Consider the following 10,643-nt stretch of genomic DNA (forward strand, 5'->3'; position numbering starts at 1 on the left):
TCTTTGTCTCTTTCACGTGCAGGTGTGGGGGAAAGGAGCTGACTCTTCCTTTGGGCGCTGGGGGCTTCTGGGGGCCTCTGGGTTTGGGGTCTAGGGGCTTCTATTTGTCCAGGTTTCTGCCTAGGCTCTGAGTCTGGTATCTGTGGCTGGGATGTTCCCGAGGGCATGGCTCTCTGGGAAACACAGGTGTATTCTTCACAGCCCTTATTTCACAGGGTGGAAACTGAGGACCAGAATGGGAAAGGCTGGGGCCAAGGTCATGCCATCAGGCTGGCTGGAGCAGGTGTCTTTTCCTTAGTTTGTATTTGCCTTTCATGGCTGTTGGCTCTGTAGCCACTCATTCATTTAGTCAGTCCATTCAAAGACCAAAAGCTGTCTCTTTGTGTGTGTGTGTGTGTGTGTGTGTGTATGAGAAAGTGACAGACAGAGGGAGGACAGAAGGGAGAGGGATGTTTCTCCCACTTCCTGTGTGTCCATCTGTCTGTCCCCTAGGGTCATCTGTGTCCCTACTTGTCTCTGTGTCTTAATCTCTGTCCTATGGTTTGTGGGCAGCTCGCACATCCTCTGTGCATGTCTCTCGAATGTTCTGCCTTGCTCTCTCTCTTTCATCCTCTCCATTCCTCTGAGTCTGTCCCTCCCTCTCTCTCTGAATGCTCCCTCCTTCCTTTGGGGCTCTAAGTCTTCCTCTCTTGGGGTCTGCCTCCCCCCACTCCCTTGGTTCTCTGGCCTCTCTCCTCCTCCTTCTTTGGCCTCCCTCTCCCGGCTCCCTGAGTTTCCGCCTCTACCTGCCACCTCTCAGGCCAGGCCCTCTATTTCTGTCACCGTGCCCGCCCCGGCGGCTGCGTGTCACCCCCCGCCCCCTGCCGCGCTGGCTCCCCGTCAGCCGTCCCACCAGCCTCGCTGTCCTGGGCAGGCTGGGGAATTCCTCCCGGTTCCTGGAAAAAACAACTGGTGCCGAGAGAAAGGCCCTCAGTCTCCCCGGGTGCCCGCCCCCCTCCCTCGGGCCTGGGGGTCTCTCCCGGAGTCGGCCGGCCCGAGGCAGGAAGCCCTGCGGTTTCTGGCTTCTCCCAGGCGGCCTCCGGATCTGGCCCCCGCCCCCCGGCCAACAGCCCAAATATTATTCCGCAGGAGGAGTCGGTGGCGGCCGGAGGAGGCCCAGGCTGAAAGAGGCTTTCAGGGCGGCCAGGCCTAGGGCTTCCTGTCCCCAGGCTCAGGCCTCAGGCCGCCCCAGTGGGGACCTCAGGTGGCCGGAGGGGCGGGTGTTGTTGTAGGGTCCTGGGGGGGAGGGTGGGGCCATCCGTCAGGGTGTCTGGTGGCCACTGGCTCGGCCGGCGTGGGCAGGTGTGACCCCCACCCCAGGGACAGCCGGCGGGTGGCCAGCATGGAAAAGTACCACAGTCACACATGGGACGCATGGACAGACATAAGGACGCTGGGGGTCAGGGATGGAGGGACAGCCACCAGGACACGGAGAAGCCTGGGCTGGGACAGATGGACCTGGGCATGGCTTGTGGCTTTGGGTGACGTGGTCCAAGGGAGGAGCCCGTGGGTGGGGAAACAGAGGGCAAGGCAGGGTCCCTGCTGTGAGCAGAGAGCCACCTGCCTCAGAAGACGTGAGACGATGATGGCGAAGCAGAAAAGAAACGTAACGATAACAACAGTTACTAAGGCGTACCACGTGTCTTGGCATCGTGGAAGCACCTGACAATTAATGGAGCCAGTCCTTCCCACCACCCATTTTATCACTGGGGAAACTGAGGCATGAAGAAGTGACTTGTCCAAGGTCACACAGGTGGTGAGTGGGGAGCTAGAACTCGAACCCAGGCCCAGAGCTGGGGCCCTTAATCAGGGCGCTATTCTATAGGGGTAAGAGCAGCACAGCGGGGCCCTGGGGTCCCAAACCCTGCCCTGCGGTCAGCCCCGCTCACACCCCGAAACCGGAGGCCGAGGGGGCGCCCCAGCAGCCAGCAGTCCAGGAGTCGATGTCAGTGTGTACCTTGGCGTCAGCGTGTCGTTGTCATGGTGTCTGCGGGCTTCCGTGTTCCTGCGTGATCTGTGTGGTCAGCGTGTGAGCGTGCGTGTGTGCGCCTGTGTGTCCCTGTGTCAGTGTCTCGTTGCTGGGTTTCCGTGGCTGTCTGCGGGGCTTGTGTCACGGTGTGTGCATGCATGTCCCAGTGCTGCCGTGGTCTGCGGTGTGTCTGACTGTCCTCAGCCTCTGCGTTTTGTTGCTGTGTCTCTGAGCGCAACACTGTGTCTGCCACCGTGTCTAAGTGTGTCTGTCCCTGGCTTCTCCGGGTCTGTTTATGTCTCAGACGCTCTGGGTCTGCCTATATCTGTCCCCGTGTGTCACTGTGTCTGTCCCCCTATGTGTCACCATCTACCCAGGTGTCGCCGTGTGTTTTACTCACCACCCAGGCCACAGGTGGGCGTGTCGGGCCCACTGGTGCCCAGAGCTGCGGCCCAGCCCATCCCACCCTCGCCCTGCCGTGGGCCAGGCTGGGCGCCTGTTTGCAATGCCTGCCCCAGGTAAACACCAAGATCCGGAACGCAAGGGCCACCTCCCTCACCTCCGCTCCCTGCCCCTTAGCCTGCCCTGGACTGGGCTGGCCCAGAGCCCCATAGGCGGTGCCCCTAAACTGGAGATGTGCCCTGGCCCTTCCCCCACCCACGGCCCCCTGCCTTCCCAAGCCCCCAACCTTGGCCCTGCCTGCCTGCCTGCCTGCTTCTCTTTGTTGCTCCCTGGCTATCTGCTGGCCTCTCCGCTTCTTTCTGCCCCTACTTCCTCTCACCTGTGTTTCTCTGTGGTTCTTCTCTGGAATGACCCTTGTCTTCATTTCTGTCCCATCTGCCTCGGACTTTTTCTGTCTTTTCTCAGGGAAGTCGGATTTCTCTCCCTTCCTGATCTGTCTTTGTTTGAGCCCACCGACTCTCTCTGCCACCTGGTTTCTAACTCGGGGCCATGATCTGTCAGTCTCTTCCTGTTTCTCTCGAACCTTGTAAGTTTCTCTCGAACCTTGTAAGTCCCTCTCACCCGGAACCGTTCAGGCTTGGTCACTGTCTCTGAGGCCCCAGCCCCGACAGGAGCAGACCTCTGCTCTGCCAGGGTCCTTAAGGGGGGGAGTGTGTGGCCCCAGCCTCCCACCCCAGCCCACTGGTAGATATATATATATATATATATATATATATATATATATATAAAGGTATATGTACATATTATTTATATCTGTACCCAGGGGCAGAGGGGCAGACACTGGGGCCTTTGTGTAGCCGCTGCCCGCTGCCTGCCCGCCCGCCACTCCTCTCTCTTCGTCCCTGCCGCCCGCCCGCCCTCACTCCCCCCGCACAGAAAGGTTCCTGTGGGGCCTGCCAGCTTCCTCTGCCTGAGGTGTGAGTGGGCACGCCACAGGGCAAGGCGGGCAGGGGGGACTGGGGGATTTTTCCAGCTCCCGGGAAGGTTTCCGGGTGGGGAGGCCTCTGGAAGGAATGGGACTTCTCAGCTGGGCTGCCGTCTGTCTGTCTGTGTCTGTCTGTCTGTTTGCTGTCCCTGGGCGTCCTGGGTCCTTAACCTGGCTTCTCCCTGGGAGTTTGTCCACCCAGCTAATGTCATTCTGACTCTTTTCTCTGTCAATCTGCCTCTTATTCACTCCTGCACACACTGTCACTGGGCGTGTATACTAGGCCCTCTGTTGAGCCCTGGACACAGAGCTGAACAGGATGCTGTCCATCTCAGCTGATTCCTTGCTTTTTCTGTCTCATTTGCTTCATCTCTTCTCTCGGGGCTTGAAACCCTCTACTGGTTCCCATTAAAAGACGATCCCAAGCCCTTCCTATGAACCACAGCCCCCTCTGTGTGCCCCTGCGATCCCGCTGACCTCAGTTGTATGTCTCTCCCTGTTGCCAGAGCTGCACTGCCTGGAGGGAACCACGCAAGCACCCACCTCAGGGCCTTTGCACATGCTATTCTCCCAGAGTGTTCCTGGCTTGCTCCCTCACTTCCTTTAGTTTTTAGTGTCATCTCAGAAAGCCCTGCCTCCCTTTTAAAAATACCAATCTCTGGGACTTCCCTGGAGGTCCAGCGGTTAGGACTCTGTACCTCCACCACAGGGGGCATGAGTTCGATCCCTGGTCGGGAGCTGAGATCCACATTTTATGGGCCTGTATCTCCCACCTGAATGTCAGTTGCATGAGACTGGGATGGCATTCTGTTCCCTGCTGTACCCCCAGCACCTACAGCAGGGCTGGTCACACAGCAGGTGCCAAATAAACATTTCTTGAAGGAAAGAAATCCATTAATTTATCCATCCTTTAAACAGCCAGTGCTGGGCAAGACTGGGGACTCGGTGGGACTGAGACAGCCTTGATTCTGCCCTTATGGGGCTCGCAGTGCAGTTCTATTAATATTTAGAATGCTCAGGGCTGGGATAGGGGAGCAGGAACCCAGAAATGGCACCTAAGACAGAGGGTCAAGGAGGGTTTCCTGGAGGACATGTCAGCAGAGTTGAGACCTGAAAGGTGAGGACTGAGCCAGGTCTTATCATGGGGACCAAGTGACTGACAGATCCAGCCCTGCCCTTCTTATGTCTTAACTCTTTAGTTCAAACCTGTACCTTTTCCTGATTTCACAGCCTCCCCCCTCCCTCTCTCCTCTTTTTCACTCTCAGTTTCTCCTCTCTCCTTTATTGTTGGCATTTCCTCAGTGTATCTCAGCCTCTCTTAACACGTCGGGATATTTCTCTTTTCTGAATGTTTGTCTCTTTCTGCATCTCCCCCATCTCCGAGGGGCTCTCATTGGTCTCTCCTTTTTTCTCTCTGGGTCTCTGTCCTCTCTCAATGAGCCAGTCTCTTTACAGCTCCTTCATCACCTCTGTGGTCTCCATCTTTCCCTGAGTCTCTCTCTGTGTCCCTGTCTCTCCTTTCATGAAGCCTCTTCATCAACTCACTGACCCCCAAATCACTCCAGAGCCTCTTGGCTCTGGCCCCACCCTGGCCCTGAATGAAGAGGGGCTGATCCAGCCCCCCACACCCACGCAGTTCAGGCTGTCTGCTCTGTTAATAGTTAACCCAACCTCTATCTAGAATACACACCGGCCAGGCTGGGGGTGACTCCCCTGCCCCCCACCCACCCGCCAGCTGTTCTTAAAGGACCAGGTGTCCTCCATAGGTCGTTAGCCCCCAGTGGGGCATAGTGCCCTGGCGTCTGGAGTTCTCTTAACTCTGAGGATGGGGCAGGGAGAGCTACTCAGTACTTGGGTCTGCAGAGCTGGGTCAGGGGAGGCCACAAGATTGCCCAGGAGGGCTGCTCAGGCTTGGTGCTCCATCCAGCATCTCCCTTGCCCCACGCTTATCGCCTTGGTGTATTTAATCAGGGGTGGTTTTCCCAGCCCTGCCCAGAGCCCAGGCTGGCAGTGCCAGGGGTGACAGAGCACCTGAGACCTGGTGGCTGGGGGTAGGGAGGGGACCCCTCAGATCAAGAACTGAGGGTGCTCCAGCTACGGAGGACCAGGCCCTAGCGTCCCTAATATTTGGGAGCTGGGACTTGTGGGTAGGACACCTGGGTAACCAACATGGGTCGGGACGTTAAGGCCTTCCAGAGTTGGGTGATATAACAGCTGGGTTCCTGACACCTGGGGCAACCTAGGGCCTCAGAGCCGTCTGACAGGGCTGGGGCGGTGGGGGGCGGACACAGTCACTCCCCATCTCTCCGGCCATCTGCTGGCCTTTGCACCCCGCTTTCCCCCCTTCCCGGAATCTCCACGTCAGGGTCGCTCGAGGGGGGGGGGGGGAAGGCCGCTGGGGTGGGGGCTGGGTTCTTGGGGCCGCCCCCTCCCCTTAACCCCTGCTTTGCCACTGCCCGCTCAGGCCCCGCCCCCTGACGCCAGCGAGCAGGAAGTCCTGGTTAATAATCAGCCGGCCGGGACAGGTGCGGGACAAGGCCGCACACATCAGAGGCGACCGCGGGGGGAGTGCCTTCCACCCGGCCAGTTATGGTGTCTCAGGGCGGCCGCCCTTGAGGCTGATCTCGAGATGGGCGCGCAGTTCAGGGCACCAGCAGAGGCGAGCAGCAGTCACCGTCTTCCCAGGGACCCTGTTTAGTGCACTTCAGGAGGTAAATGTCCTCGCGCAGTCCGGCCTAGGAATCTGGCCTAATTTTCTCCGTACCCAGCAAGAACTCACAGCTCGTCCCTTCTGGGAAGCCTCTTTCCACTCCCCCTCGGGGGCACTGTGTCCTCTACCTTCTGGGGATGATGTAGAGGATGGGCCAGACGGGAAGCCTAATTCCCGAGCTTGGCTGTGGCTACCCTGCAAGAGCCATCCCCTTTCCCCGCCCCGCCCCCCGGGTGAGCCTTAGTTCTGGCATCTGGAAAACGGGCTTATGGCTAGAAGGCTCGGCCAGCCTTTGTAAAAACAGCCGGTGAGCCCACCTGAGTGAAGGGCGCCACCTGGAGGCTACAACGCGACGTCCTCTCCCTTGCAGGATCAGTTTAGTCCCAAAGGGGGCGCACCATCGCACGCAACTAAGGGACCAAGAAGGAAAAAACCCATCTTTCGGTTTATTGAAGGACGAAAAGGGGGTAAGATGGGGGGGAGGGGGGGGAAGGGGGCAATAAAATGCTTTTGCTTCATTTATAAAGAGCGAGATTTCAGGAGGCCCCTTCTCAAGGAGGAGGGGGCCACCTCTCCCTCAACTACAAGCAGCAGCAAAGCCAAGCCAAGGAGGGGAGAGGGAAATCAGAGGGGTCAGGGGACCCCAAACACCCCCTCGGACAGAAGTTTTCTCCCCCCACCCTCAATGCATCTACCCCAGGGGACCCATCTGGGATAAGGAAGTGGGTATGTACACAGGTGGGGGAGGCACAGGCCTGGGTGGGGGAGGGAATAATTTATCCGCAGCAGCGGTGGGTGGCAAGGGGTGGGGGTGGGGGGGGCGGATGGGCAGTAGACTGGTGGCAGTGGTGGCCTAGGGGTCCCGTTCCTTCTTAACCTTGATGTCTCCAGCAAGGATGGTGGCGATCTCTCCCTGCATGAAGGCCCAGGGGACAGAGGAGCCCACTAGTGGGCACTTGTCTCCGCTGGGGCAGTACACCTCTCCAGCAGGGCCCTGAGCCTTGATGAACTCGCGGGAGCAGGGAAAACAAAACTTATGTCCTGGCACTGAGGGGCACTGGACGAAGTGGGTGTCTTCCAGACGCTCCCGGCAGAGGGTGCAGCACAGGGGGGCCCCAGGGGTCGCCCCGGTGCCACTACCACCCCCGCTAACAGCTTCCGCCCCTGCTGTGGGGCTCACTTCTGCCTCACCGTTGCGGGCCACTAGACGATGCTGGGCTGGAGGCGGGGCCGTGGAGGAGGCGGCGGGGCTGGCACCCCCAGCGCGCACAGGGCCCCCACTCCCGGCAGGGTCCTTGGGGGAGTGGCCCAGGGCCTCGGCCACGTTCTTCAGGGCGGCGATGGGGGAGGGCACACCAGGGGTATCAGCGGAGAATGGGCCACCGGGTGCCACCCAGTGCCGCTGCTGCTGCTCCTCTGTGGTCATCTTCCCAGCTGCCTCGCCCTCGGGCTCAGGGGAGGCCTTGCGACGGCGTGGAGTGGGAGCCAGATTCCGGGATGGGGCTCGTGGGGGAGGGCCGCAGAGGGCCGCAGGGGCCGGTTCTGGATACTGCTGGGGCAGGGCCTCGGCGGGGGCTGGCTCTCGGAAGCTGCGGACCCCATCCGTTAGCAGCTCCCCCAGCTGGCGCCATTCCCCAGAGCCATGCCGGCGTTCATATTCGAGGTACTTGAAGCCTGATGAGGCCAGCGCCTTGCCCGGCTCGCGCAGAGCATCATGAAACATCTGGCGAGCGACGGCCAGGACTCCTGCGTACACGTTGCCAGAACCACAGGGGTATTCGGTGAAGAGCTTCAGCTCGAACTCGTAGCCTGGAGGGCGGGCAGTAGCATCGAAGGCGAACACACGTCCCACCAGCCCGTGATCCTTCTTGAAACGGACATTGAAAGGGGCGCAGGCAGACAGCGCCAGCAGTTGTTCCCGCACGGCTTTGGGGCGTCCATGCCATTCCTCTGCCCGGCCCCTCATGGCCTCGTTCAGTTCTGCCAGACAGTCCGCATTCCTCTGTTGCTTCTCCTTCTCGAAATCGGAGCCGAAAGCTGGACGGGCAGGACTCAAGCCGGGTGCCAGCGTCAGGCCTCGGCTTCCCAGGCCAGACACCGCAGCTGCGAGCAGCCCGGGGGGCACCAAGCCGGGCATGGAGCCAAGCAGGGCCCTTCGCGCCCCCTCCGCCACAGCCTCTTCGCGGCCCAGCCCATTGGCCAGGCGGGACCCCAGGGTGTACTCCAGGGCGGGCGAGGGCAGGGGGAGGCGGCCCGACGATGTGGCCCTGTCATAGCGGTCCTGGCCGGAGACAGCGCCGCCTGTCCCCGACGGCTGGGGCTGGGCCTGTGGAGGCGGCAACTGAGGGCCCTGTGCGGCAGCGGCAGCCAGATCCTTAGTGGCCGGGTGCTTGAGGGCCGGGGGCCCCGGCGAACGGCCCTCGGGGAGCACGTGGCTGCGCTTGAGCTGGCGGGCGGCATCAATGAGCAGCTCGATGCGATCCGCGCCCTCGAAGTTCACGCATCCGCGGCACACGGCTTCACTGAAGTCCCACACCATGGCCCACGGCATCTTGGGCAGGTCGCAAAGGTAGCACCACTGGCGGCGGGACGCCTGCACGGACGCCATAGCCCCCGCACGCGCCCGTTCGGGCTCTAGCCTTCCACCCGCCGCCGCCGCCGTTCGATCCGCGCCGCCGCCGTTTGATTCGCGTCCCCGCGAGCCACGGCCAGGCCTTTCGCTCGGCCTCCCCGCGAATCCAGGCCCGGCCCCCCTTCCCCGCCCCCTGGGCCCTAAGCCTTTTTCCTCACTCCCGCCTCCTCGAAAAGACTGGCAGAGGCACGTCGGCGCCTCCGCCGGGTCCAGGCTCCGGGCCGCGGCGCACAGCTCGGGCCCCGCGATGGGCCGCGGGCGCCGCCGCCTCGGGCTCCCGCCTCTCCCGCCGCCGCCACCGCCGCCGCCGCCTCTTTCTGCCCCAGAGGCCGCTTCGCAGGGAAAGTTACATAACGCGCCGGCAAAGCCTTCTGGGAAACGTAGTCCCGCCGGGGCCTGTTCTTAAAGGGGACCGCAGGCTGCAGAAGGGTTGGGGTTCGCCGCCTCTCCGCTGCGCAGCCGTGACTACTCCTCCCCGCGGGGCAGGGAGTTTGGCTGCACCAAGCAGCTGGAGCACAAAGGTTGGGGGCGGGGATGTGATACGGATGGTGAGAGCCACCGGGGATTCAGAAATTGCAGGAGGTGGACAGGCATCTGGTTTCTACTCCGACATGCTCTGCAACTTTAGGCAAGTCTTGCCTTCTCTGAGATTCAGTTTCCCGCCCTTCAAAAGGTGGGCCGGCTACCGGTTACTGAAGGCAGCAGCTCGTGGGGCGGGGGCGGAGGGGCCTTAACTGGAAGGTTTCAGGGTAGGGGGTAGGACGGGAAGCTGGCGATCCAAGTGTTGGGTAGGACTGTCCACCTGGCACTTCGTCTTGCCCAGAATCTTGGATATCATACTATTGACTGGGGCCAGCGAAAACCGGTGAGGAGAGGACTGAAAGTCTCCGCGTCAGTTGCTTTATCTGCCAAAGGGAGTAGTCGAACGCCCCTAACTGTTCCAGTTCCGCCGGCGCGCTCTGGTCTCCAAAGGGTTACACTGTCAGCTTCTGCGCACCCCGACGAACTTCACTACAGTTCCCGAAATGCTCCGCGGGGCAGACGAACCGACGCACTTCCGCCGCCTGGGAGGTTGGTCGAGGCCTTCACGATTCCCGCTGTCTGTCCACAACCCAGCCCCCCACCTTAATTTCTGGGGTTTCTGAGCGCCGGGTTGAGAGGAGCTCTCGACCTCTACGGCTCACTAATTTGGAAGGAGAAAATGAGGCCAGAGATAGCAAGAGTTGGAGGTGGGGCATAGTGTCTGGGGAGAGCGAGAACCAGACCTCGTTTTTTTCCAACCTTGAGTGCTTACTACCTGATAGGCAAAAGCAGGCTTTGGGGACCCTCGTGCTTCCCGGCGATGGAACGCTGCAGGGCATGCTTGGAAAAGGGGCGTGTGTAGGAGAGACAGGTTTCCAGATTCTAACCTACATCAGCCTCTTTTCTCTAGGCCTGGGTCTGTTGTTCAGTCGCTAAGCCTTGTTTGACTCTTTGGCTACCCCATGGACTGTAGGCCGCTGGGCTACTTGAAGTAGACACGAAGACTGGAGTGGGTTGCCATTTCCTTCTCCAGGGAACATTCCTGACCCAGGCAGGCATAGAACCTGCATCTCCTGGATTGGCAGGCAGATTTCTTTACCATTGAGCCACCAGGGAAGCCTGGGTCTCTGTTGTGCTCAAAGTATTTTAATGACTTGCCAGGGTTGCATTCGTTAATTTTCAAACTAATCAGGGAGCGCCTGCTTCCCCTCTCCTTCATCCCGTTGCAGCCATAGCAGGGCTGTTTCTGTTATCCAAACTTCAGTCTCAGCTGCACAATTTTGTTTACCACTGTTATTAACATTTTTCTTGAAGTAACTTCTATGAAAAAAGGCTATTTACTTCTGCCTTATCCTAAATGGTATTATGTGCCTAATTACAGGTT

At 60.0% G+C, this 10,643-nt stretch overlaps 1 protein-coding gene across 1 annotated transcript; it reads right to left on the bottom strand.

The window, feature by feature from the left end:
- Positions 1-6,532: 6,532 nt before the first annotated feature.
- IRF2BP1 (interferon regulatory factor 2 binding protein 1) lies at positions 6,533-9,038 on the bottom strand. The gene has a single exon (XM_065926349.1). The coding sequence runs from the start codon at positions 8,711-8,713 to the stop codon at positions 6,959-6,961; it is 1,755 nt and encodes a 584-aa protein (XP_065782421.1). The 5' UTR covers positions 8,714-9,038; the 3' UTR covers positions 6,533-6,958.
- Positions 9,039-10,643: the final 1,605 nt, after the last annotated feature.

This window comes from Muntiacus reevesi, chromosome 2 (genome assembly GCF_963930625.1).
Source record: "Muntiacus reevesi chromosome 2, mMunRee1.1, whole genome shotgun sequence".
NCBI classification, from domain to species: domain Eukaryota; kingdom Metazoa; phylum Chordata; class Mammalia; order Artiodactyla; family Cervidae; genus Muntiacus; species Muntiacus reevesi.

Bases quoted from the DNA above. Each gene is read 5' to 3' on its own strand.
- IRF2BP1 (XM_065926349.1), bottom strand. From the start codon at position 8,713: ATGGCGTCCGTGCAGGCGTCCCGCCGCCAGTGGTGCTACCTTTGCGAC.